Below are 27,894 nucleotides of genomic sequence, written 5' to 3' on the forward strand. Positions count from 1 at the left end.
TTTAAAACCGTTCAAAGCATTTATTGGGTCCATGAGAAGCTCGGATACGACAGCGAGCATGTGACACGTGACACCCCCACACGAGGGGACCAGGCCCACCCATCCTGTCACCAGGCCCGTCCCTGTACAGACGCTCATTGTATCACAAATAAGGCGCGGCGCCATGATCCGAGAGTAACAGAACGTGTGTGTGTAATCATGCTTGCAGACGTGATTATGAGTGTTTTGGACATTTGTCCGACAGCACCGACTGCATGTCCAGCGCCAGCCCAATAACACAATGGGGGAGAGCGGTCTTTAACCTGTGTCCGGACCCCCCGACTCAGGACTGGCTTTTCTTGCGATACAGATAGGCGTTGCTCACTTGGTTCATGATAACCAGGCCAGTGAGGAGGGGACACATGGCACACAGGTACCAGGATACGCCGGTGACAGAGGCGCTAAACCATATAGAGCACATGCCAAGCAGGAGGCTGGCACAGCCCAGCAGGTAGCCCAGCAGGCCGGCGGTGGCATGGTATAATTTACGCTGGGCAAGGCTCCAGCTCTGCAGCAGTTTGGGGTACAGCAGTGACACCCCCCCGAGACTCTGCAGCAGAGCACACAGCACCGTCAGTGTCCCCAGCAGCCCGTGCCACGTGGAAAGGTGGCGCTTCCCCTGCTGCATCTTGTTGGTGTAGATGATCCCCAGGCCCAGCAGAGCGCAGAGCACAGCCAGCAGCTGCAGAGCCCAGTGTGTGCGAACGTGTGCTCTGCGGGAGAGGGAGCGGAACAGGGAGGAGTCCGGGGAGAACACCAAGACCGCCTCCGTCATGAGAAAGGAAAACTGCAGGGACAGAGCGGCCACCTGTTACTGCGGCACCCACATGCTGCTCCCCACCCCGCCTGTCACACACACCCACACTGCCCCCCTCCCAGTGTCACTGTGACACTCCCTGCCTGTCCTGCAACACCCCCATACTCCCCCCGTGCATCACTTTGTGACACCCCCACACTTCTCCCTCCCTGTCATTGTGACACCTCCACTCCCCCCTCGCTGTGTCACTGCGACACCCCCACATTACCCCCTCCCCCTACGACACCCCACAGTTTTCCCCAGTGCGCTACTCTGCGACTCCTACATTGCCCCCTACCTCTGTCATTGCGACACCCACACACTGCCCCCCATCCCCGTCACTGCGACAGCCCCAAACTACCCCCGTCACTGCGACACCCCCACACTATCCCCCCGTCACTGCGACACCCCCACACTATTCCCCCGTCACTGCGACACCCCACACTACCCCCGTCACTGCGACACCCCCACACTGCGCCCTGTCACTGCGACACACCCACACTACCCCCCCTGTCACTGCGACACCCCCACACTGCCCCCCGTCACTGCGACACACCCACACTACCTCCCGTCACTGTGACACCCCCACACTACCCCGTCACTGACACCCCCACACTACCTCTCGTCACTGTGACACCCCCCACTACCCCCCGTCACTTTGACACCCCCACACTACCCCCGTCACTGTGACAACCCCACACTACCCCTGTCACTGCCACACCCCCACCTGTCACTCCCCTCCCCGCCTGTCACTCTGCGACACCCCCACACTCCCCCCACCTGTCACTCTGCGACACCCCCACACTCCCCCACCTGTCACTCTGCCACACCCCTCCCCGCCTGTCACCCTGCAACACCCCCATCCTCCCCTCCCGTCACTCTGCAACACCCCCACCTGTCATTGTGCCCCCCCCCCCCACCCTGCCTGTCACTTTGCGGCTCCTTACTCTAGTGGGCGCATATTCATCTGTCACTATGCATTTTGGGTCAATACTCACAGCTAGGGTCATGAGGAACGGGTGCCAGGAGAAGAGACCTGGAAGAGGAGATCAAAAGGTTAATAGTGTCATAGGAATCACTGCAGCATGTTCCCCACTATGCAGATCATTTAGCAGCTGGGGGGAGGGGAGGGGAGGAGGGGGGGTTCCATGGGAGATCAATAGACCAAGATGATGGCAAGTAAGATAGGAGGATAACATCAGAACATGGAGAAGATCATGGGAGAGGCCTTCGTGCAGCGATGTGTCTATATATATATATAGTGGTCGACAAATAACTAAAAAATCTACTCACCCAACAAAAAAATCTACTCGCCACCTAGTACCAAACGTGTGATGCCTGGGCCAAAAGGAGCTCGCCACCATGTTAAATCCACTCGCCCAGGGCGTGCAAATGTATAGGTTTGTCGAACACTGTATATATATATATATATATCAGAAAATAGCCGTGTTAGTCCAGACCTTATCTACAGTAAATATCTGTTGTTGTTTTTTTCCCCCTCTCTCCACACTGTTTTAGCCATAGATTCCTTTGTATATCAGTATTGCTTGACCTGAAGAAGAGAGGTTAACTCTCGAAAGCTTGTCCTATGACATAAATTGTTAGTTCAATAAAAAAGGTATCACCGAATACTGAAGAACTCATTTATTCTGCACTATATATATATATATATTAAAAAAAAAAGAGAGAAGTTCCAATCGCGCAAACTGGTTATTGGAGTGTTCTCAGCGTTACATTGTACGGTAGTATTCTCTGGGTTCTCAGCAGTACATAGTACTGTAAACAAGACATTTTGTACGTGTATAAGTGCGTTATGTATATCTCTGAATGTACATCATCTCCAGCCCTTGTCTCCCCACTGCTGGGTGAAGTCTCCCCAATGATCTCCCAGGTCCTGCAGTTACAACCTCTCTTCTCCACGTCGCGCCAACACATGTTCTGATCTCACCCTCCCATCTTACTTTTGGTCGTCGTCTCAGTCTTTTAATTTCTCTTGGAATCCAGTTGGGTTCCAACTTTGTCCAGCGATGGTCATTTCTTCTTGCGATATGTCCGGCCCACCGCCATTTTAATTTCTTCCCCCGTGGTTGCTTTGGAACTCATTCATTCTTTTTGCTGTCTCATATCCTGCATCGGTGTGTGTGTGTATGTATATATATATATATATATAACGTATATATACATATATATATATATATAACGCTTATACACACATACACACACACACACTCACACTGCCCTTATGACCCTCGCACTCACTTGTTCCAGGTTGGGATACGCAAGTCACGGACACGGTGAGAGTCAGTGCAGTGAGGTGAGCAGCGGCTCCTGACAGCACACGCAGAGCGCGGTGCACACGGGTGTCACTATCTGTGCTCTGAGACATGACTGCGAGTCCTGCAAGAAAAGGGATATCACTGCACGGTCCTCACTGCGCACGGCCACACATAGTGTCACTGCACAGGGCCACATGGTGTCACTGCACAGAGTTACACAGTGTCACTGCACAGGGCCACACAGTGTCACTGCACAGGGTTACACGGTGTCACTGCACTGGGCCACACAGTGTCACTGCACTGGGCCACACAGTGTCACTGCACAGGGTTACACGGGTCACTGCACAGGGCCACATGGTGTCACTGCACAGGGTTACACGGTGTCACTGCACTGGGCCACACAGTGTCACTGCACTGGGCCACACAGTGTCACTGCACAGGGTTACACGGGTCACTGCACAGGGCCACATGGTGTCACTGCACAGGGTTACACGGTGTCACTGCACAGGGCCACACAGTGTCACCTGCACATGGCCACATGGTGTCACTGCACATGGCCACATGGTGTCACTGTACAGGGCCACACAGTGTCACTGCACATGGCCACATGGTGTCACTGCACAGGGCCACACAATGTCACCGCACATGGCCACATGGTGTCACTGCACAGGGCCACACAGTGTCACCGCACATGGCCAGATGGTGTCACTGCACACAGCGTCCCACACAAGCAGGCACAGTCATACACACCATCACAAAGTCACTATGGTTGTCACACTGTGATAAAGACCTGGAGCTCGGCACTTCAGTGGCACAGTCTCTATGGGCGCTGTCACCCTGAGGGTGTGTGTGTGTGTGTATATATATATATATATAATTATCTTTCTCTCTTTATACTATATATATATATACACACACCTCCTGTAGTCTCTGCAGCCGTGTGTGTGTGTGTGTGTGTGTGTGTGTGTGTGTGTGTGTATATATATATGTCAAAAAGAACAGTTGGCACTCCTATAGGCGCTGGTAAGCTATAGGTGCATATCCCATATGAATAATACAGTATATCAATACGATACCGTTCCGAAGTCTGGTAAACAGGAGACAGCACTCTGAAAGTAGTTCATCAAAAAGTGTATTGGTGAAAAATAGTGATATATATATATGTCTGTATGTGTATATCTATATATGCGGGTGTGTTTAAATGTTTTTATATTTGTATATATCTATATATCTCTCCAGGAAATGTCGTGGATACGCCCCTCAGAGCACAGCCTCGCTCTGATTGGACACATGCTCCGTCTGTTACTGGGGAAAGCCTGCCCTCTGCCAGCTGGTTCCAGGTCGGAAGCCCCGCCTCCTCGTGGCTGTGTCGTCATCAATAACATACTGACGCTCCACCCAATAATCTGCGAGTGCTGCAGAAACGGGACTGGAGCCGGTCAGAGCGAGGCTTGACACGCTTACATGCTGTTGCCGGTATATGAGTGTTCGTGAGTATGACAGGTACTGCAGCCCTCTAGGAGTATTGTATTCCTTACTAGGTAGGAGTGGGGAGCACTAATAGCATGAGTACCTATTGTGGGGTATATTATGGGTATGAGTGAGTATTGGGGGGTATTATATGGGTATGCGTGAGTATTGGGGGGGTTATTATATGGGTATGCGTGAGTATTGGGGGGGTTATTATATGGGTATGCGTGAGTATTGGGGGGTGGTTATTATATGGGTATGCGTGAGTATTGGACTGTGTGTGTTTTAATACGATCATACCCTCCAACATATCGCAGATCAAACAGGTACACATGCGTCTATTATACCACCTCACTCCATATATAGAGCCCAGACCCATCAAATAACCCAACACCTCATATAGACCCCTCTCCCCTCCCACACCCCATCATATGCCCCCTAATATACACTACACAGAGGCGGAATTAGGTAGTTTTGCGACCGGGCAAGTTCCACAACCTGCACCCCCCCCCCCCCCCCCCCCATCTCACAACTGATGGTTGATATCCATGGGGCATATTCTCGAAGCTCCGAAATTGCCGTTCACTTCAATGTCGTTCACAATGCCGTTCGCTTCTTGGTCAAATTGCACGGAATTTTAGATCTTTGAGAATATGCCCCCAAAACTACAATAAACAGCTTTAGGCGCCTTCTATCAGGCGGCAGCTGGTGTGTGTACGTACCTTGCATTATTTGTCAGCTGTTCCTTACCTCACAGCCACCACCAGTCTAAGTTCTTTCAAAACTAAAGCTCTCACATTTTAATCTGGTCTGTAACTGTTACACACGGCTATTATATTATCCTTAACTGTGCATGCAATGTCTTGTATATAATGTATACCCTGTTCACTTGTGTAACTATGTATTTGTAACCATGTATTATTTGTCATCTTAACTCTATATGTCCAGGACATACTTGAAAACAAGAGGTAACTCTCAATGTATTACTTCCTGATAAAACATTTTATAAATAAAATGTTACAGGGGCAGCTGCAGGCTGAGACGACTGAGGGACCCAGGTGCAGGTTTCCTGCTGCTGCGACCACGGATCAATCAGAATCTTTATCAACACTGATAGGCAGGCAGTGTAGTGATGCCACATGGCTGGCCTATAAGCGTCACGAAAGTTCTGATTTGACTTGTGGTCACAACGAAGAGCATGCAGGAACAGAAACCGGCACAAGCAGGTAAACTGCCTGCCAAATCAGTACTGTACCGGCCAAAGCGGTAATGTTGAGGGTCTGTAGTATGGGTGAGCATTGGTGGTGGTATGTCTGTGTGTTTGACAATGAGTCATAGTGTATGGGCATCACGGAGTATGAGCAGGTGCTACTGTGTATAATAAGAATATAGATGCATCTTGTAGTTCTGGCTAAATGTTGATTATTACATTAATATATACAGAAGAAAAGGAACCTAGTATACTAGCACTCAGTCAAACTAAATGTATAATGATATAGTTAAAATACTTTATTGGTAAACAATGAAAATAAAAAAATGGGCTTTAAAATAACAATATGTCAAACAGCATGTGACTGTGATCATTCGTAACTTAACTAAAGGTGGTTAAGTAGTGTATACATATGGAGATCCTTGATAGATATTCAGGATCTGATGCTATGTATATAGCCTCCTATATATATGGAGATAAGTCCGTGATGTATCCACCACACAGATGATGTTAGTCCTGATGTATGTTCTCAGAGCGTGTGTTGTTAAGCGCTCTGAATCAAGGTGACATATATATGATGTGTAGGTATAGCATCTAAGTGAAGCAAGGCAGGAATCAATGTGTGACCATCTGTTAATGTGTGTCCGCTGTATAAATCCTAATCAAACACTAGAAGCTGCTTAATGTTGAGGAGGCACTCTATAAGTATAACCCATAGATCCTAATGGAACAAGTCTATAGGTAAGTACTCAATATAAGGATTGATGCAAACACCCTTGATAGTGTACCTAAGACAGCGTTATAGCCCTGGTAGTGTAGACAAACAATGGCTTGGCTACGGGGCTAGTGAAGGGAATACTCGTGCATCCTTAGTGTAGTCATAGGCAGCTATCCGTGTATATCCTCTGCACAGGATATATATTGGCTGCAATGGTATACCTACCTGCCGCCGGGGCTCTGCCTCAATCAGCTGTTTGCATGCTGGTTTGTTAGAAGCACCAGTTAACTGATCCTCCAAGTGACCCTTAGCACAATTAGCCCATATCATTTGAAACTCTTATCCTATTGAGGATCTCCTGTTGGACAAACATTATTTCTATGTGCTATTTGGGCTGACAGGATTTAAAGGGGCCATATCCCTTCAAAGATCTCTGTCCATGAATAACCTTAAGGATCAGTCATTCAGGAGTGTTTCTATTGCAGATTACCCTTTAACACTTCCCTGACTGGGTGGATGTATATGGGTATTGGTATACAATATACTTACCACTGCAACTATATCTACCGCATGTTGAAGATCTATATCATTACCTGTTCATACCTCCCACATAGTCTGGCAGTATATGGGTGTATGCATTTACCAACCAACATTTCCCTTTACATGGGGGTCTGTATGGATTAATGATATACGCTTTCTATACCATTGCAGCCAATATATATCCTGTGCAGAGGATATACACGGATAGCTGCCTATGACTACACTAAGGATGCACGAGTATTCCCTTCACTAGCCCCGTAGCCAAGCCATTGTTTGTCTACACTACCAGGGCTATAACGCTGTCTTAGGTACACTATCAAGGGTGTTTGCATCAATCCTTATATTGAGTACTTACCTATAGACTTGTTCCATTAGGATCTATGGGTTATACTTGTAGAGTGCCTCCTCAACATTAAGCAGCTTCTAGTGTTTGATTAGGATTTATACAGCGGACACACATTAACAGATGGTCACACATTGATTCCTGCCTTGCTTCACTTAGATGCTATACCTACATATCATATATATGTCACCTTGATTCAGAGCGCTTATCAACACACGCTCTGAGAACATACATCAGGACTAACATCATCTGTGTGGTGGATACATCACGGACTTATCTCCATATACATAGGAGATACATAGCATCAGATCCTGAATATCTATCAAGGATCTCCATATGTATACACTACTTAACCACCTTTAGTTAAGTTACGAATGATCACAGTCACGTGCTGTTTGATATATTGTTATTTTAAAGCCCATTTTTTTATTTTCATTGTTTACCAATAAAGTATTTTAACTATATCATTATACATTTAGTTTGACTGAGTGCTAGTATACTAGGTTCCTTTTCTTCTGTATACTCCAATCCCTTACCTAGTAAGCACCTCAACGTGGTTCATATTGTGGCGGTGCGGGAGTTTCCCTTGTGTGTAGTTATTACATTAATATGTTATACCGTGTACAAGTAGTACTGATGTTCTCTTTAGCAGTCATGTCTGGTCGGAGGATCGAGTGCATTTTCTTCAGCGAGTTCCACCCTACACTGGGGCCAAAGATCAGTTATCAGGTGAGTAGATCCCAGCCAGCAGGGTAGGGATAAGGAATGGCCCTCCTTGCCCTCACTAGCAAGAATAGTCAGATTAGGAGGAGGCTGGGGGAGTTGTATATGGGACAGTGAAGGGCAGAGGCTGAAACTGCAGCCAGTGTTCACCTTGCCCTTGGCAAGTACAGAGGAGTACAATTCGCTGAAGTTGTCTACAGCAGCTGCGCATTGTCCGCAAGATCATGAGTATGAGCTATATTCCCAGGTCCCAGAGGAGTACATCTCTCGGGAGCTGTTTGATACGGTGCAGGTTTATATCATCACCAAACCCGAGCTGCAGAACAAGCTTATTACCGTGTGAGTATACAACACGCACAGACCTGTATCTTGTATAAGAATCACCCAAAACCTAGATTTAGGCTGGAGCATTACGAGAGGTGAGAGGTGAGCGGAAGGAATGTAGAGATAGTGATCGAGGGAGCAGCAGGATCAAAGGCCAAGATTGTGGAGGTGAAAATTTTGTCGGTAGAGTAAGGATGCCAACAATAGGTGATGGTCGCAGTTTGTGGGTTACAGACAGTGAGGGATGAGGTTCTCATACTGAGGCAGCACAACATGTTTAGAACCAAGTTTATAAACAAACCGTAAAGTGCAAAGAAATCTATAAAAACTGTCCGAGAAAAATAGATTTATTCCCACACCACAAATGAGAACCGAGGTCTAGGCAGTCAGAAAAAATGGCGTTGCTGATTTAGGGAAGATTGGGTTGGACTGGGAGAGCCGTATTTGCCGTCTGTTTTATACAAGAAGAAATTCAGCAGGTAAATGAGTTGACACCATGAGAATTTAAGTGGCATTTCGACAGTAAGAGCAGTGAGTGACAGGAGGAGGAGGGACTAAGGCCTCGGGCATGGCGCTGAGGAGCGCTGCTGCTCGGCAGTGAGCCCCTGCAGCCGCAATGACAGCGGCTTTAGCAGGGGCTCTTGCACGCTTGCGGAAGCGTGTGTCTTAACAAATATTACGTTTCTGAGCTCGCCGGAGCGCAGGGCCGGTCACATGAGCGGTTCGCCCAATGAGGGCGAACCAGCTCCGTGACATCACAGCCCCCCCCCCCCCCCCCGACACGCCCCCGGACGGCACGCGGTCTAAGGTCAGGGAAATCACCCGCTTTCCCTCAGCCTCCGCGCCCCTCCGCATGGCTGAAGTCTGTATGGACTCAGCCTAAGCGAGGAGGCTGTCAGCGGTAGCGCTGAGGAAGGGAGATGATTATGATTATAAAGGGAACGTGTTTGTGATAGAATGTATAAAGCATTGTAGGAGGGTGAGCGCAGATTAGAAGATGAAATGGGAAGGTCGCCCTAACCACTGGGTACCGTAACGTCACCTGTTGGCCTTGCCCCCTCGTAGCACTGCCATGGACAAGAAGCTGATTGGCTGCCCCGTGTGCATCGAGCACAAAAAGTACAGCCGCAATGCACTGCTCTTTAACCTGGGCTTCGTGTGTGATGCCCGTGCCAAGACCTGTGCCCTAGAGCCCATCGTCAAGAAGCTGGCAGGATATCTCACCACTCTGGAGGTGCCGTTTTTTTCAATGTGTATTCACGTGGGCATCTTATCTGATGCAGACTGCCATCCCCCTCCCCCCCCCCCCCCCAAATTCCCAACGCTCAGACATTGACTGCTGTCCTCCCCCATCCGATTACTCCACTCCAACACACCCATACCCACCATTATCAACCCACCACTCAGTTGTACTCTCTATTTGCTTCCCTCCCTATATCCAGAGCTTGTGCATTAGGTGTTGTATCCGCCCTTCTTTTTTTTCTGCAGCTGGAAAGTGGTTTCATCTCGAATGAGGACAGCAAGCAGAGACTGGTACCCATCATGAGCATTCTCCTGGAAGGGCTGAACTCCACTGGAGAATGCTCCCTGCCCATAAGTACTGCACATCCTTCTATCCATCGCAATCTGCCTTACCCATACCTGTATAATGCCGTCCCCACTCCTAATTGTTTGATGCGTCTCCTTCCCTAGATGAAAGCAACACTATGCACCTAAAGGTGATTGAGCTTCGAGTGGCTCCACCCACTGCGCAGGAATATGATGTCCCCGTTTTCACAGAGGATAAGGATGATTTCTGTAACGCTCAGTGGGATCTGACCACACAGCAGGTAATTAAGGACGGAGTGGGCTCTAATGACTTATTGGTTCTGGTCCCTTCCACTCAGATGCGAGTCTGAAACACTCTGTCTTCTAGATCCTGCCATACATTGATGGGTTTCGTCACATCCAAAAGATTTCAGCTGAGGCTGATGTGGAGCTGAACCTAGTGCGGATCGCAATCCAAAACCTGATGTGAGTGGTGAGGAGAGGGCCAGACGTGGGCTGAGGAGTGCAGGAACACTAGCGCGGGAGTGGGGTGGATGTGAGGGTGGCATGTTTGCTGGACTCTATTGCCTGTGTTTGGGGGCAGCAGATTCTCACCTGCCCCCTGCTCTTTATAGGTACTATGGGGTGGTAACGCTGGTTTCCATATTTCAGGTAAGAATCAGAGGCCTCTATGCGTCTCTCCATTTTCTCATCTGCTGTATAGGTGTTTCCTCTCTCCCATGTGCGTTGCCAATCTGTATATGGGTCAGTTTTTGTCTGTCTGTCTGTCTCTCTGTCTCTGTGTAAGAACGTCTCACTCTCTTTTTCTGAGTATCTGTATTCTTTTGGGCCCCAGTGTGTTGCTCTCTCTTCAGTATTCCAACGTGTATTGCACAACTCCTCGGGTCCAGGAGCTGATTCATGACAAAGCCTTACAGGAGGAATGTGTATGCTACGTCAGCAAGCCAGGTAATGTACAAGTTATGCCTTAACACCAACCCCCCCCACCCCCAAGTTGTATGTATCTTCAGGGTCTGTCTGAACCCCTTCTTTTTGCAGGTAGCAAGCGTCCCAGTCTCCGTGATGTGTTCCAGTTGTACTGCGGTCTGAGCCCAGGCACCACAGTGCGGGACCTGATCGCCCGTCACACACAGCAGCTTCAGAGAGTGGATGAGAGGTCAGGCGGTCATCTAAACTATACCTAGATCTTAACACGAGACATCTTTCCATTTGATATATATATTTTCTTATACGTGGCCCTTCTACAGCGCACCTCCTGTAATGCCTCCAAAGAAGGAACGTGAGTTTGACAGACACGTTACTCAAAGTAAATTTAGTACACTCACACTTTGCTCACAGATGCAGTGTGAGAATGCCAGAAAAAATACAATGATTATGGGTTCATTATTTTTCAGAGTTAATCAAGTAAGAATTTATTTCAGTACGAGTATACAAGGGGAAAAGCTCAATGCAGAGCTCTTCTGACATACAGTAAAAACACATCTTTATACACTGCTGAGGTATAATACATGCCCCTAGATGGGCTGACTTATAGAAAATTATAGTAATACGCCCCTTCAGGAGGGTTGACCTCTGCTACAGATACCTAACCAATATCAGTAAATACAGGTTTTTAATACATAATATTTCCTGACAACACAATTATCACATTCTTAAGTTTAGGGCTGTTATTGAAAAATAAGAAAAAGCAGGATCTTATCTTTTCCGCTCCTAACTTCCAATTATTTTGAAAACACATTCACCAACACAAATGGGAGTTTTACATAGGAATAGTTCTTATCTCAAACTGGTTCTGCATTCACTCCCCCCCCCCCCCTTGCACCTGGCATATATACAGATTACTTTCAGAAGAGAGAAAAGGCCCGGGGACTCTGACTCTACAGAATACCAGAATCACAGAGGTCAAAACTCATTCATCCTTCTTTCATAACTACATAAAAAAACTAAGATGGACAAACAGAGAGAAACAAAATGGTTGCATAGATCCTAGTGCACCCCCCTTCATGGGCTTTATATCACAGTTTCACAATAGATATGTTCTATACATCTTTTTGCTGGGTCTTCATCACCCTCCTTCTTGGCACGAGTTACCAGACTTGTTTTCTGTCTGCCAGCACAGGAAACTCATCCAGTTTGGTCTGATGAAAAAGCTGATCCGTCGGTTGCAGAAATACCCAGTGAAGGTTTTTCGTGACGAGCGGAGTCCCCCTGCCCGCCTCTACACTGGGAGCCACAGCTATGATGAGATCTGCTGCAAGACGGGTACGTGTTTACCATGCTGTGTATGTCTCTCTCCTTATTGCTCTTCATCTTTCCTTTCTGCAACTTCCTCACTGTGCCCCGTCTCTCCACGCTGCAACTTCCTCACTGTGCCCATCTCTCCACGCTGCACCTTCCTCACTGTGCCCATCTCTCCACGCTGCAACTTCCTCACTGTGCCCCCGTCTCTCCACGCTGCACCTTCCTCACTGTGCCCGTCTCTCCACGCTGCAACTTCCTCATTGTGTACCGTCTCTCTCCACGCTGCTACTGCCTCACTGTGCCCCCGTCTCGCCATGCTGCAACTTCCTCACTGTGCCCGTCTCTCCACGCTGCAACTTCCTCACTGTGCCCCGTCTCTCCACGCTGCAACTTCCTCACTGTGCCCCGTCTCTCCACGATGCAACTTCCTCACTGTGCCCCCGTCTCTCCACGCTGCTACTGCCTCACTGTGCCCAGTTTAAAAAAAATAAAAAATTCTTGGTGTGCTCATTTTGCTTGCCTCACTGCTGTCCTTGACGCTCTCTGTCCGCGCTCCCCCTCTTACCGCTGCTGTGGCCGGGCGCGCCCACTACCTTGTTCTTGTGGCAAGCACTTCTGAGTTGTTATCCGTTTTGTGAGTCTCTGGGCCCTGAGTAATGCCGCTAACATTGTGCATTCTTACCCACAGGGATGAGTTACCGGGAGCTGGACGAGCGGCTGGACAGTGATTCTAATATCATTGTGTGCTTAAAGTGAGCAGCGGACGCTGTTGAGAGCTCCAGTGAGAGGGGAACTGGGCCCCAGACATTGTCCGAGAAAGCTGCGTGGAGAGGCCCGAGACTCCGAAACCCTTTTTTGGGTTGTGCCTGGACGTCAGATACTGGCAGAACGTCACACTGACTTTAAAACATTTTGAGAACCATGCACAGACGTCTGCCCAACGTCACCTTCCAGCCAAAGTGCCAATGGGGGAAGTTCTAAGCTTCTTTATTTAAAGCAACAGAAATAGTTAATAAAATATTAAGATGTCACTCTTGTATATTGCATTTTTAAGTAATAATGGCCTCCTGAATATACTGCATGTTGAGCCCTAAACACCAGTTGACATGTTGCTCTTCTACACATCCCATACATGTGTATTAATGACGTGACCTAGAGGGAGTAAAGCCTCATGGTAGGCTGAATAAACCATGGACAGTCCATGAAAACTGGCATCGCTGGAGCGTACATATTGCTGTTCATTTTATTTGTGCGTGTGCAGAGCCTGATTAGTTACATTGGTGTAGCTATTAGTTCTTAGACTGGCTGTCACTATGTTGGGTTACATCATATTGCCATTGTGCTGTAACTTGCGGTGTCTCCTACTTGGTGTGTTGGTATTGTTTATACTGTGAGGTGCCAGGTGCTTCACTTCTGTGTATGTTGTGCTGTGTTTGCTCCGCTTCCCTCCTGCTGATGGCGGCTCCCGCCTGCTGTTGTCGCATTGTGTTGTGACGTTGTAGTGTTACTGAGCGAAGGCACTGCCTCACTCCTGTTGTTGCATTGTAAGGTTAGCCTGCTTGCGAGGTGGGTGTGTGGGTAACTGTGAGAGGTGCAGCCTCCCTCCTCGTGTGTGTGTGTGTGTGTGTGTGTGTACACACTCCTGGTGGTGTGTGTTCCTAGTTGTGTTGCTGTGAGGTGTCATCAGCTGTTTCCCGCAGCTTCTCTCCAGGCCTTTTATTCCCTCAGGATTTCCCACCTGCGCTAGGCGCCCTATCAGAGCGCGGCTCTTCTACAGGCCCCGCCCCCCGCGTGCACCTGCGCCCCGCAGCGGAATGTACCATTTTCCTAAGGGAGGGAGGAAGTTACAGGCGCCGCACACACGGAGACAGCGGGCGGCGGCCTGTCGGAGCTTCTTTATCACGAGAGGATTCGCCGGAGCAGGCGCGAGATGTCCTAATTCACAACGAGGAAGCAGAGTAAGATGGGGAGATCCCCCTCCGTTTCCATGGCGACGAGATGGGTGATTCCAAACACTCCTGGGCAGTACCAAGAGCAGAGGCGGGGGGAGATGTGCTGTACTGTCCTGCCGAATCCCTTGTCCCTCGCTCCCGGAGGTGACCCGACCGAGACAGCGACAGTAAATAAAGCGCACGGATATTTCCCGGCTGGGTTAGAGAGTCCCCGCAGAGTCCAGCTCATTGTCTTTTATAGCTAAAATGCCCGTGAACCCCCCCTTATTTCGTCTCTCGTGGAGTCGCCCAGCACTGCACCCGGAAGCGGCGGAGTTGGTACAGTCCTGGTGATGGGGTGTCCGGAGTAGCGGTGAACGCTACAGGAGAGCGTCCTCCCCGGAACCTAGAGACAGGACAGTTCGGTAACCAGTAGTCTCGCGGGGCTAGGAAGCGGGACCTGAGGTGTCCTGTCCCGTGCTTCCTCTCCCCTCACACACGCCGGCTCCCCCCCCCCCGGCCTAAGAGTGGTAGAATCCAGGTGATATATCAGTCAGGACGGGTAGGGTCAGTCTGGACTGTACGATTAAGCGGGGTCAGTGAGGGGTGTGTGTTCTCGGGAGAGCCCGACCCAAAACAGCCGTTCAGGGTCCACCCCTCTTTACCCCCCCACCCCAGGCTGGACACTTGGTCTGACCTGCCCCTTCCCATTGGCTGGAGAGGTGTGAAGTGGTCAGAAGCCCCCAGTAGCCAATCGGGCATCGTGTGTCGCAGCTCTGGCGCTGGGATTGGGCGGGGCCGGGATGAGTTCTGTCCCGGATTGGGTGCTGCTGACCCTGGTTGGGGTCCTGGTGGCCTTGCTTCTCCTCACCCTGTTTGGGGTGGCCGTGTACTCGGGGCTCCTGACGGAGGTGGAGGTTCGCGCAGGGCCCCCACCCATCCGCGGCGTGGTCGTTGCCTACAAGTTCCGTGTGGGGCCGTACGATGAGAGCGGAAACCTGTACACGGAGAGCTGCAGCATCGGTCCCAAGCTGGTGGCTATCGGGGTGTATTATGACAACCCTATGAAGGTGAGCACACGCCTGTAATGCCACATATGTCAGCGGTGTGAGAGGGAACACGCCAAGCTCTGTCTTCCCCCTCCACCCGTGTATCAGTACATGTAATCCCTCTCATTGGTGTCAACTGACGGAGGCAGTTTCGTGTGCTGGTACCGCGAAGCTTGACCGGGTAACACGCAGACTGCTGCTGAACCTTCATAGTTCTGGGAGGAGGTCGTCTCATGCACACTCCATCTATGCCACGTGTAGACCCCACGTGCTGCGTACGCACACCCCCTGTATGCCGCGCTCACCGAGAGACACTTATAGGGAGGGGTTATATGGGGCAATAGGAGTTATAGGGAGGGGTTATATGGGGTAATAGGAGGAGTTATAGGGAGGGGTTATATGGGGTAATAGGAGGAGTTTTATAGGGTTGCCACTTTCTGTTGATGGCTAACCCGGAGAATTTTTGCATCTCCCATTTACTTTTTATTTATTTATTTATATATTTAACTCTTAACTTCTCCGGCGGTGGCATCTCCTCCTTCATTGTCCCATCAACATGGCACGTTGCCATAACAATGGGACGTCGCGGCAACATGCGGTATTGTGTTGCCATCACAACAGGACGCTCTGCGGCGCTGTGTTGCTATGACATAGCAAAGCAACGCCATTTGACATCGCGGAGCCATGTTTACGGGACTGCAATGTGAGATGATGCCACCACTGGAGAAGGCAAGAGCTGAGGCCCCTGCACATGTCCCTGCACATGTCCCTGCACCGAGCTCCCTGTTTTGCCTGGAGATTTCCAATCTAAACCTGTAGCCCGGAGATACTTAAGGCTGCACTTATAGTGCCGGTGACGCTGACGTCACGCTGCGGTCACTGGAAAAAATCAAATTAAAGTGAATTCCAGCGATCGCGACCAAGCCGTCGCGTCGTTCCTACTATAAGCGCACGTGACGGCTTCAATACATTTGTTTTGAAGCAGCGTCGCTGTCGCCGGCACTATAAGCACAGCCCAACTGAGACCCGTAGTCTCCGGGTCAAACACGGAGTGGTGGGAACACTGTGTTATATGGAGCAATAGGAGCGTTAAGTGGAGCAATAGGAGGAGTTATAGGGAGCATATATAAGGGCAATGGGAGGAGTAATAGGGAGGGGCTATATGGGTAATAGGAGGAGTTATAGGGAGGGGTTATATGTAATAGGAGTATGAACTTGGATGAGTTACTTGGTGTATAACATTTTGGATCTCACGTTTTGTTCTTTTTGTATTTCACATGATCAAGTTTGCTAGAGCAGGTAGTGTGCAGAGGGACTTGCAGGTATATATATAGCAAAAGAGCTTCAGGGGACTTTGCTTATAGTTTCAGTGAAGGCCTCAGGAGGCTGCAGAGCGTCTCAGAGGAAATGCTGACCCAGGTGTGTCACACACAGGCGAGATCGTGTGTATGTGTAATAGATTGAATATATATATGAATATATATACATACATACATACTAGCTGATATACCCGGCGTTGCCCGGGTTGTAAAGAAAAATGATGTTGTTGAAAAAAGTTTGTGTGCGTAGGGAAGCAGGTGTGAGAGGCTTTTGTAAAGCGCTGTATACACTGTGGGTGCTTTTTATAACTGTACACACACGCGCACACACACACACACACCACCCCCCCCCCCCCCCACTCTTACATCACTAACATTCAGGGACCATTTAACACCTTAAGTCTTAAATCGCATACTGCATAGGGGGAGGGATAGGCTTCAGTCAAAAATACATTCCAAGATTGTGACGGGGAGGGGGTAACCAGGCTTTATAATAAAGGTTAAGCCCACTTGGTTGCCCCTGAACTGTGTTTTGGGGGTCCTAGAGAGTCAGCTCTTGGACCCAGATGTCCTAAATGCATCAGTGTGACTGTGTGCATATTATGCGACACTAAAGATTTCTGTGGATTTTGCCTTTCCTGGGGTGCTGGGACCAGGGGATTTCTAGGCGGTTAGTTTCAGGTGAGGATTGACGGAGAAACTTCTTTCAGATTGCGTCTATTTAGCGGGGTTCCAAAGTTACTGGGACCCCAAAATGTACCCCGGATTCAGGTTAGATTCCCGGCTACATTGAAGCGCAGTGCTCCGGTCAAAACCCTACCATGAAAAGCGTTCTTGCGACTCACCACTAGGAGGTCCTGCTTCAGCACAGACCAGAGAAGGTAAAATGAGGCACATGCAGGAAAAGGGTACCTGAAACAGTCAAGGGGTCCCTAATATAAACCGGAGGGGCTGTCCAGTTCTTACCCAGGTCACCCTCGCTCGGGGATAAGAAGTTGAGGGTTTACTCCAACCCCAAAATAAAACTGAGAGGGTTTTTATTAAGATAATGCTGAGCAGGTTTGTATTAAAATAAGTTTATTTATTGAGGGTCAGAGATATGGCTAATGGGAGAAAAAACACAGTTGGAGTGAACTCTTTCTCCCACATCAAATAAACTTAGCACATGTTAATAAAGAAGAATAGAAAAATATAGGTTATTAAAGCTGATATGTTTTAACATGTTATACTGTGTCCATGAAACAAAGCAGGGTCTTCCCTCTCCCAGCCACCTGGGCGTTGGTGCCGGTGGGTCTAACCCTTGGTCCTAGATGAAAGTGACACTTTCCTGGAGTTGTGAACCATTTGTTAGCAAGAAAGGCTAAGTGAAGCACCCACATCCTCAGCTCAAAGGGTACATGTGGCCTAGCCCAGAGTGGAGCCTCGCACTGTGGGGGGGGGCAAAGGGGCAGAGAAGAATATTTTATCTGCTCCCGGGAACACTCAGGTGTTTAAGAAACCCCGTCTAGTCACCTCAGATTGGTTGCTGGGGAAATTGCTAAGGTTTTTTGATTGGGCTGCAGGGTTTCTGGGAATGAAGATCAGAGCTTTTAAAAACTCTGACATAGCTCAAATTTGGCAGATTACTAAAAGAGGTTTTTTTCCCCCAGTGATTCCAAGGGATTCAATGTTTGTGTTTCAGATTTTCCAAGTTTTCCAAAGACTCTGTTAGTTCCAAGCTCTGAGTAAGGGCCGTTCTATACTGTGTGCGGCTGTGCGACCGCGCGTGCACGTGCCGCACGCTTTTTGTGTGTATAATGAGGTACTGTATGTATACGTGTGTATGTATATATATGTGTGTATGTATGTGTGTGTTTAAATAAGTTTTGAAATAAATAGTTTAATGTTATAATAACATTGTACACACATACACACACACATACACAACACACATTTTCAGCGGCAGTAGCGGCGCAAATTCATTCTTTTTCTCATCCTCTCCCCTGTCGGCCGGTTCCACTCTCCCTGCCGTGCGCGCGCGCGGCACCATTATAGAATGGCAGACTAACCTCAGCCAACTAAAACTGCCGCACACGGCATAGCGCGCGCACGCAGTAGAGAACCGGCCTAAGTCATCTTAGATACTCAGGCTAATAAGTGTCCAGTTACACGTCTCCAGCAGGAAGAAGCTGCTTCAAGAGAAAAAGCTGCCTGGAAATTGGCTGTTTGTTTTTGCCACTGTATCAGGGTGAGGATTCTATGCACTTAGGAAGTATAGTGTGTCAATCCCAGACCCCCAGTAAGTGTATCTTTTTCTGTCTGTTGTAATTCAATGTGTGTTTGCCTGTTTCTATGGAATAAATTACCATTTATTCTACTTATTGGCTTTGCTCAATGATAAGATCCCGGTTTTAAATGTGTAAATACCTGTCGCCGTGACAAAGATGCACTGTTTTTAAGTAAAAACCTCTCTTGCTTTATCCATTGTAACATCGCCGGAAGAAGAGATCAGTGTATCTCGAAAGCTCGCACAAATAAAAGCATTTCGTTAGCCACAGAACGGTGTCGTCTATTCGTTTTTGATTATTAAGCTCGGCTAACACGGTACAGATATATATATACACACACACAGGCACCTTGACAAATTACCCAAAAAGCTACTCGCCCCTGGCCCCGCTCTGACTCCAGCCCCACCCCCGATAACAACTAATAACAAGTAGTACAAATTAGCCATAGGGCTGAGGGAGACCCCGTCAGAACGGCCCACTAATACAGTAGCACTCATCCCTGGCAATAGGTCTGTACTTAAAGGATCTCTTTGGGCTAAGTGACAATCCCCAATTGGTATTTTAGATGATCCGTAATGAGTTCCTGTACCTTCCTCCCACCCCCAAAAAAATAATAATCGTCCCCTTATCCACATGCACGCTGGTGGTTCTGATTACGTTTTCCTGATTGACTTAAGGATTTTACTTGGGACTAGAGCCGATCACAGCTGTAAGGAGACAGAAAATGTCTTCTGGTGCCGGACTGTTTTTATGCTACTGCCCCCTATAGCATGACTATGTATCATACATGAAATACTTTGAGGATTAGCTAGAACAGTATAGCATTTATATATAGTTCACATCATGGGGGGGGGGGGGTTGGTGGGACCCTGTCTGCTTGCTACGGTTATTGCCCCCATATCCCACTATAATAAGCACATACAACCTGCAGAGACCCCGAATACATAAATACTAAGTGTGTAACGTCATTTTCTGATTTGCTCTTTTCTACGCACTTGCTCCGTGACTTGCATGCAGGATGTCAGATCGCGAAATGGCAGGAGCTCACTGTGGTGCGCGCCAAAAGTACCTGACCAAACGGGGGGGGGGGGGGTGGATTTGAACTTTAGGTTGCAGGCACACCAATTTAAAAAAGAAGTCAGTGCAAAATTCCAGTGTAAAAAAGCAAAAAGATATATTTTATGTAATAAAGTTAGTCCTGAAAAATGCAGCTCCAACGAAAATAACTTTCCACGGGGTCTGAATGCAATATACAGAAAGCGGTTGTTTAGGTGCAGTATGTCTCATCCAAAAATATACCCCAGAATAAACAATTGCCAATTATCCCGTGCGTTTTGCTCCATGACGCGTATCTATTTACCCATTTGCTGTTTAGCGAAACGCGTAGGGATGACAGAGTGCCGAGCAGAAGCAGGCGATGCAGCATAGTCGCAGCTCCCGGAAGTGACATAATCCGGGCATTCGTTGGGCGCACAACCCGAGAAGGACGACGCCAGAGCCAGCTTAACACTGGCCGTGCGTTCTACTTGTGGGAGCAGCAGTATACCTGAACAGCTCCTACTGCCTTTGTACGCCATTTCTCATCCTGTTTGGGACTGTTCCTGATCAGCTCTTTGAATATTACAGTGAAAGGCTTTTTACCCCATGTATGCTTTTCCGTTTATGCTCTGAGATATATAACAAGACCAGACCTGGGAACCACAACCAGATCGGAAGAGCTTAAACAGATTGTCACAGATGTGAGGGCATTGGCAACTGTTTATACTTGGGTATATTTTTGGATTAGATATACTACACCGTAGGCCGCGCTTATAGTCCCGGCGACGCGACGTTGCGTCAAAACAAATGTATTGCATCCCATCCGTCGCGTGCGCTTATAGTAGGCGCGGCGGCCTGGTCGCGATCGCTGGAAGTCACTTCAATTTGATTTTTTCAGCGACTGCAGCGTGACATCAGCGTCGCAGTGACTGTAAGCGCGACCGTAGGCGCCCGAAAACAAATGCCTTGTCGCCGCCGCCGCGTGCGCTTATAGTAAGCACGACGACGACAAAGCGACGTGGCGATGCGATTTTTTGAAGCCGCCAATATTTGATTTTTCAGGGGCTGTCGCCTCATGTGACAGCCCCTGAACCAATCAATGGCCTGGTCGCCCGCGCCGCCGCTGCAAAGCGAAATGCAACTTTTGCTAACGGCGACGGGTGACGTCACGGGCACTATACGCTATGCACTATACACTAATACCTTATCGTCCACTTTATGTGTCCTGAAAAAAGCAGCACTCCAGAATTTTGTGCGTCTCTCATCTCATATCTGTGAATTTAACAGCTCAACGTTTTGGCTCCACCTAGAGGCCTTTTCAAAATGATACACATCTCCAGCCCTCGTCTCCCCAATGATCCCCTCCCCACCCCCCCAGATACTGCGGTTGCAGCCTCCGCTGTCCACATCGCTCCAACACATTTTCTGTTCTCACACTCCCATGTTATTTTGGTCGTCGTCTTGGTCTTTCCAATCTCTTTTGGAATCCAGTTGGGTTCCATTTTTGTCCAACGATGGTCATTTCTTCATGTGATATGTCCAGTCCATCGCCATTGTAATTTCTGTCCCCGTGTGATGATGTCACAGACTTTTGTTTGGTTTCGAACCCATTCATTCTTATTCCTGTCTCTTTGGGTAATACCCATCATGCATCTCTCCATACTTCTTTGCGTTATCTGAAGCTTTGTGTGTGCGTGTGCGTGTGCGTCCTTCATCAATAACCCTGCAACTGTGAGAACTTGGCTTTCTAAATGATCTGACAATTTTTACACACATAAAAACTAACTTTCTGTGCTGCTGTGTAACCCTCAGTAATAGACTGGCCTCCCAGGCCTGATTTATACACCTGCTCTTTCAACTCCCCTCTCAAAAGAAGCGTCCCAATAGCCTGGACTCCTGGCTACATTCCTTCACCCACAGTCGCTCCTACCAACCATTGTGGCCAAGCACTGACATCTACTGCACTTATTCCCTCACCTGCTGTCTCTGTAACTCTCCCAACATACTACCTAGATTGTAAGCTCTCTGGGTCAGGGATTTCCTTTCCTATTGTCTGATTTAACTGCACTTCTTGTATTATTATAGTGTCCTGTACTGTATTGTCTTTGTAAAGCGCTGAGTACGCTGTTGTCGCTATGTAAATAAAGACATGCGCGTTCCCCTCTGTGATATACTAAGCGGCCTCTCACTCACCCAGGAAACACTGGGGGAAGGGATTTTAATGGCAGTGAAGACAGCTAGGAGAGGAGGAGACAGATGAGATAAGTAGGAGAGGGAGTGCAAAGAGGAGCAGGGCATGATGGAGGAGGGAGGGAGTGCAAAGAGGAGCAGGGCATGATGGAGGAGGGAGGGAGTGCAAAGAGGAGCAGGGTATGTTGGAGGAGGGAGAGAGTGCAAAGAGGAGGAGGGCATGATGGAGGAGGGAGGGAGTGCAAAGAGGAGCAGGGCATGATGGAGGAGGGAGGGAGTGCAAAGGAGCAGGGCATGATGGAGGAGGGAGGGAGTGCAAAGTGGAGCAGGGCATGATGGAGGAGGGAGGGAGTGCAAAGAGGAGCAGGGCATGATGGAGGAGGGAGAGAGTGCAAAGTGGAGCAGGGCATGATGGAGGAGGGAGGGCGTGCAAAGAGGAGCAGGGTATGATGGAGGAGAGAGTGCAAAGAGGAGCAGGGCATGATGGAGGAGGGAGGGAGTGCAAAGAGGAGGAGGGAGGGAGTGCAAAGAGGAGCAGGGCATGATGGAGGAGGGAGGGAGTGCAAAGAGGAGGAGGGCATGATGGAGGAGGGAGGGAGTGCAAAGAGAAGCAGGGCATGATGGAGGAGGGAGGGAGTGCAAAGAGGAGGAGGGCATGATGGAGGAGGGAGAGAGTGCAAAGAGGAGCAGGGCATGATGGAGGAGGGAGGGAGTGCAAAGAGGAGCAGGGCATGATGGAGGAGGGAGAGTGCAAAGAGGAGGGGGGCATGATGGAGGAGGGAGGGAGTGCAAAGAGGAGCAGGGCATGATGGAGGAGGGAGAGAGTGCAAAGAGGAGCAGGGCATGATGGAGGAGGGAGAGTGCAAAGAGGAGGAGGGCATGATGGAGGAGGGAGGGAGTGCAAAGAGGAGCAGGGCATGATGGAGGAGGGAGGGAGTGCAAAGGAGCAGGGCATGATGGAGGAGGGAGAGAGTGCAAAGTGGGGCAGGGCATGATGGAGGAGGGAGGGAGTGCAAAGTGGAGCAGGGCATGATGGAGGAGGGAGGGAGTGCAAAGAGGAGCAGGGCATGATGGAGGAGGGAGGGAGTGCAAAGAGGAGCAGGGCATGATGGAGGAGGGAGGGCGTGCAAAGAGGAGCAGGGTATGATGGAGGAGAGTGCAAAGAGGAGCAGGGCATGATGGAGGAGGGAGGGAGTGCAAAGAGGAGGAGGGCATGATGGAGGAGGGAGGGAGTGCAAAGAGGAGCAGGGCATGATGGAGGAGGGAGGGAGTGCAAAGAGGAGGAGGGCATGATGGAGGAGGAAGAGAGTGCAAAGAGGAGCAGGGCATGATGGAGGAGGGAGAGAGTGCAAAGAGGAGCAGGGCATGATGGAGGAGGGAGGGAGTGCAAAGAGGAGCAGGGCATGATGGAGGAGGCAGGGAGTGCAAAGAGGAGCAGGGCATGATGGAGGAGGGAGAGAGTGCAAGGAGGAGCAGGGCATGATGGAGGGAGGGAGAGTGCAAAGAGGAGGAGGGCATGATGGAGGAGGGAGAGAGTGCAAAGAGGAGCAGGGCATGATGGAGGAGGGAGAGAGTGCAAAGAGGAGGAGGGCATGATGGAGGAGGGAGGGAGTGCAAAGAGGCGCAGGGCATGATGGAGGAGGGAGAGAGTGCAAAGAGGAGGAGGGCATGATGGAGGAGGGAGGGAGTGCAAAGAGGAGCAGGGTATGATGGAGGAGGGAGGGAGTGCAAAGAGGAGCAGGGCATGATGGAGGAGGGAGAGAGTGCAAGGAGCAGCAGGGCATGATGGAGGAGGGAGAGAGTGCAAAGAGGAGCAGGGCATGATGGAGGAGGGAGAGAGTGCAAAGAGGAGCTGGGCATGATGGAGGAGGGAGTGCAAAGAGGAGGAGGGCATGATGGAGGAGGGAGGGAGTGCAAAGAGGAGCAGGGTATGATGGAGGACGGAGGGAGTGCAAAGAGGAGCAGGGCATGATGGAGGAGAGAGTGCAAAGAGGAGCAGGGCATGATGGAGGAGGGAGTGCAAAGAGGAGCAGGGCATGATGGAGGAGGGAGTGCAAAGAGGAGCAGGGCATGATGGAGGAGGGAGGGAGTGCAAAGAGGAGCAGGGTATGATGGAGGAGGGAGGGAGTGCAAAGAGGAGCAGGGTATGATGGAGGAGGGAGTGCAAAGAGGAGCAGGGCATGATGGAGGAGGGAGGGAGTGCAAGGAGGAGCAGGGTATGATGGAGGAGGGAGGGGAGAAGAGACAGCAACGAGTTACAGGGAGGGGTGAAAACAAAGAGTAATGTTTAATTAATAACCTGCTAGATCTGCGTATGCTGCGCCGGGTACAGCTTGTGTGTATATATATGTCTGACTGTCACAGTGTGTTTACATATACCGCTGTGATGTGTTACCCATAATGCCTCTGTAACAGGAGGGCAGCATGATGTGTGCAATACCCGCTCACATCCCCTAAAGTCCCATCACTATTCTATCATTGCATATGCAACACTGCAGACTCCCAGACCTGCAGAGCATTGCTCTGTATAACCCCCTTTCTCCATGTCCTGCAGAGCGTTGCTCTGTATAACTCCCCCTCTCCCAGCCCTGCAGCGTGTTGCTCTGTATAGCCTGCCCTCTCCCAGCCCTGCAGAGCATTACTCTGTATAACTCCCCTCCCAGCCCTGCAGAGCACTGTTCTGTATAACCTCTCTTGCAGCCCTGCAGAGCATTGCTCTGTATAACTCCCTTTCTCTATGTCCCGCAGAGCATTGCTCTGTATAACCCTCTTTTCCAACCCCGCAGAGCATTGCTCTGTATAACCCTCTCTTCCTGCCCTGCAGAGCGTTGCTCTGTATAGCCTCATCTCTCCATGTCCAGCAGAGCATTGCTCTGTATAACCTCTCCCTGTCCTGCAGAGCATTGCTCTCCCTCCAGAGCTCCATACATACATGTTACACGGTAGATGAAGTTGAAAAAAGACATACGCCCATCATGTTCAGCCTATGCCAAATTTAGACACCAGATACGTTATCCTATATCTGTACTTACAGTATATTGATCCAGAGGAAGGCAAACAAAAACCCAGTGACATATCATCCAATGATATCTCATAAGGGGAAAAATAATTTCTTCCTGACTCCAATTGCCAATTGCCATTCAGATTACTCCCTGGATCAGCACCCTTCCCATGTTTACGTATTAGGTATAACCCTGTATACTTTTCCTTTCTAAAAGATGTCCAACCTGTTTTTGAGACTGCGCTTATAGTGCCGGCGACGTCGCATCAAAACAAATGCATTTCCGCCATCGCGTGCGCTTATAGTAAGCGCGACAAGACAGAGCGACGGCTTGGTCGCGATCACTGGAAGTCATCTCGAATTTGACTTTTCCAGCGACCGCGGCCTGACGTCGCCGGCACTATAAGCGCAGCCTTTACCGAAGTCCTAATAATAGATAAAGATAACCTGATCAAACAAATGACACAGAAACATGGTACTTTTTCATCATGTTTTTATCCACAAATGATTCAACATTCAATATCCATGTGTGAAAAAGTATGTGACCCTTTAGATTCAGCACCTGCTGGCGCCCCCTTTAGATTCAGCACCTGCTGGCGCCCCCTTTAGATTCAGTACCTGCTGGCGCCCCCTTTAGATTCAGTACCTGCTGGCACCCCCTTTAGATTCAGTACCTGGTGGCGCCCCCTTTAGATTCAGTACGTGGTGGCGCCCCCTTTAGATTCAGTACCTGGTGGCGCCCCCTTGAGCACCAATGAGTTCAACTGCGCGTTTCCTGTGACTGCTGGTCAGTCTCACATCGGGTTTGAGGAATTTTGGCCCATTCCCCCTTACAGAACTGCTTCAACTCAGTGACATTTGAGGGCTTCCTTGCATGGACAGCTGCTTAAGGTCCTGCCACAACATTTTAATAGGGTTTCGGTCCGGACTTTGATTAGGCCATTCTAAAACACAGAATTTCTTTTTCTGCAGCCGTGCTTCTGTAGATCTGCTTGTATGTTTAGGATCATTGTCTTGCTGCATGACCCACTTTCGGTTCAGCTTCAGCTCACAGACGGATGGCCTGACATTCTCCTCTAGAATCTTCTGATACAATGTAGAATTCATGGTTGTGTCAATGATGTCAAGCCGTCCAGGTCCTGAGGCAGCAAAGCTGCCCCAAACCATCACACTCCCACCACCATGCTTGGTGGTTGGGATGAGGTTCTTCTATTCAAATGCAATGTTTGGTTTCCACCAAACATAGCGTTTCTCCCAAGGCCAAAAAGTTCTACCTTTGACTCGTCTCTCCAGAGAATATTGTTCCAGAAGTCTTGTGGATCCTCTATGTGCTCTTTGGCAAACTTTAGATGGGCAGCAATGTTCTTTTTAGAGAGCAGTGTTTTCTCTCTGGGCTATCCATCCATGAACACCATTATTGATCAGTTACATAGTTACATCGTAGATGAGGTTGAAAAAAGGCATACTTCCAGCATGTTCAACCTTTGCTAAATTTAGACGACAGATACTTATCCTATATACGTACTTATAGTATATTGATCCAGAGGAAGGCAAACAAAAACCCCAGTGAAATATCTCATAAGGGGAAAAATTAATTCCTTCCTGACTCCGATATTGGCAATCAGATTACTCCCTGGATCAACATCCTTCCCATCTTTACTTTTGAAAGCTCCTTGTATTGTCCCCCAATATATTTGTATATAGTTATCATATCCCCTCTTAGACGCCTCTTTTCTAATGCAAACAAATCTAATTTAGCTAGCCTCTTCTCATAAACCAGATTATCCATCCCCTTTATTAATTTGGTGGCTCTTCTCTGCACGCTCTCTAGTTCCATAATGTCTTTTCTATGGAGTGGTGCCCAAAATTCTACTCGATATTCAAGATGTGTTCTTACTGATGCTTTATAAAAGGGGCATCATTATGTTTATTTTCCTTCCATCCATTCCCTGTTTAATGCAAGATAAAATCTTATTTGCCTTTGCAGCTACTGCCTGACTTTGGGCACTATTGCCAAGCCTGCTGTATATAAGCAATTCCTAAATCTTTCTCTATAAAGGATTCTCCAAATGTATCCCCATTAAATTTGTAAACTGCCTGCTTATTCTTTCTTCCCAAATACATAACCTTACACCTCATCTGCCATTTACCTGCCCAAGATTCCAGTTTCTCCACGTTCTTCTGGAGAGAAATTATATCCTGCTCTGATTCTACCTCACACAATTTAGTGTCATCAGCAAAGATGGAGACTTTGCTCTCTATGCCAACCTCAAGGTCATTAATAAACAAGTTAAAAAACAAGGTGCCCAGTACCGATCCCTGAGGTACTCCACTCACAACTTGTAACGTTCGTGCTTGCCACAAACTGGTACCGGACCGCGGGGCTAGGGTGGGGATGTATAAGCACCGACCTTAAGCCACGGAGTCAGGTCCGGAGTGCGGATTCCGTAATCAGACATAGCCAGGTCAGGATTGGAGAAGGTAGGGTTAACGTTATCCAGGCAGGGGTCAAGGCAGGCGGCACAGGAGCGGTGGTCGAGGAAACAAGCCGAGGTCATCAACAGGAAATCTTGGGTGAAGGTACTTCAGGGATAGGAACAGGAACTGGAAATCCAGTGCTTCAGCACAGAACGGCACCCCCTAGCCGGGTACAGCCGAGAGTGGTGGAGACCACTGGGAACAGAAACTGCAGAATCCAGTGCTTCAGCCCAAAACGGCACCCCCTAGCCGAGTACAGCCGAGAGTGGTGGAGACCACTGGGAACAGGAACTGCCAACAGGAAGGCCACAGGAACCAGGGGTGCAGACATGCCACAGGAAACACTGGGGACACCAGCGTAGCCGCTTCAGCACAGCGGCGAAGTCTGCCAGG

General features: G+C 49.1%; 3 protein-coding genes across 12 annotated transcripts in view; 2 read left to right on the forward strand and 1 right to left on the reverse strand.

Moving 5' to 3' along the window:
• CYB561D2 (cytochrome b561 family member D2) lies at positions 1 to 27,711 on the reverse strand. 4 transcript variants are annotated; one of them, XM_075574213.1, is made up of 4 exons: positions 27,435 to 27,711; positions 3,095 to 3,232; positions 1,834 to 1,871; positions 1 to 826 (listed from the first exon to the last, which is right to left on the reverse strand). In XM_075574213.1, exons 2-4 carry the CDS (start codon positions 3,219 to 3,221, stop codon positions 323 to 325), a joined length of 669 nt encoding a protein of 222 aa, XP_075430328.1. In that variant the 5' UTR covers positions 3,222 to 3,232; positions 27,435 to 27,711; the 3' UTR covers positions 1 to 322. The 4 variants fall into 4 exon arrangements, with proteins under 4 accessions (XP_075430328.1, XP_075430327.1, XP_075430326.1 ...); XM_075574212.1 differs by lacking the exon at positions 27,435 to 27,711 and adding an exon at positions 3,902 to 4,402; XM_075574211.1 differs by lacking the exon at positions 27,435 to 27,711 and adding an exon at positions 4,188 to 4,401.
• Positions 4,450 to 13,259, forward strand: NPRL2 (NPR2 like, GATOR1 complex subunit). 7 transcript variants are annotated; one of them, XM_075574202.1, is made up of 13 exons: positions 4,464 to 4,614; positions 5,605 to 5,807; positions 8,042 to 8,121; positions 8,363 to 8,454; positions 9,505 to 9,673; positions 9,928 to 10,036; positions 10,132 to 10,268; positions 10,355 to 10,452; positions 10,602 to 10,638; positions 10,842 to 10,935; positions 11,026 to 11,143; positions 12,107 to 12,249; positions 12,917 to 13,259. In XM_075574202.1, the coding sequence occupies exons 2-13, from the start codon at positions 5,780 to 5,782 to the stop codon at positions 12,982 to 12,984; spliced, it is 1,173 nt and encodes a 390-aa protein (XP_075430317.1). In that variant the 5' UTR covers positions 4,464 to 4,614; positions 5,605 to 5,779; the 3' UTR covers positions 12,985 to 13,259. The 7 variants fall into 7 exon arrangements, 6 of the variants coding, with proteins under 6 accessions (XP_075430317.1, XP_075430318.1, XP_075430320.1 ...); XM_075574203.1 differs by having other exon boundaries at positions 8,045 to 8,121; XR_012788578.1 differs by lacking the exon at positions 5,605 to 5,807 and having other exon boundaries at positions 4,450 to 4,652; positions 12,102 to 12,249.
• TEX264 (testis expressed 264, ER-phagy receptor) overlaps positions 14,286 to 27,894 on the forward strand; it is a 34,530-nt gene continuing 20,921 nt past the window's right edge. Inside the window, exon 1 of the mRNA XM_075574208.1 lies at positions 14,286 to 15,229. Coding sequence (XP_075430323.1) covers positions 14,963 to 15,229 — 267 coding nt within the window. The 5' untranslated portion in view covers positions 14,286 to 14,962. The remainder of the gene's footprint in view (positions 15,230 to 27,894) is intronic.

This window comes from Ascaphus truei, chromosome 17 (genome assembly GCF_040206685.1).
Source record: "Ascaphus truei isolate aAscTru1 chromosome 17, aAscTru1.hap1, whole genome shotgun sequence".
In the NCBI taxonomy this organism is placed as follows: domain Eukaryota; kingdom Metazoa; phylum Chordata; class Amphibia; order Anura; family Ascaphidae; genus Ascaphus; species Ascaphus truei.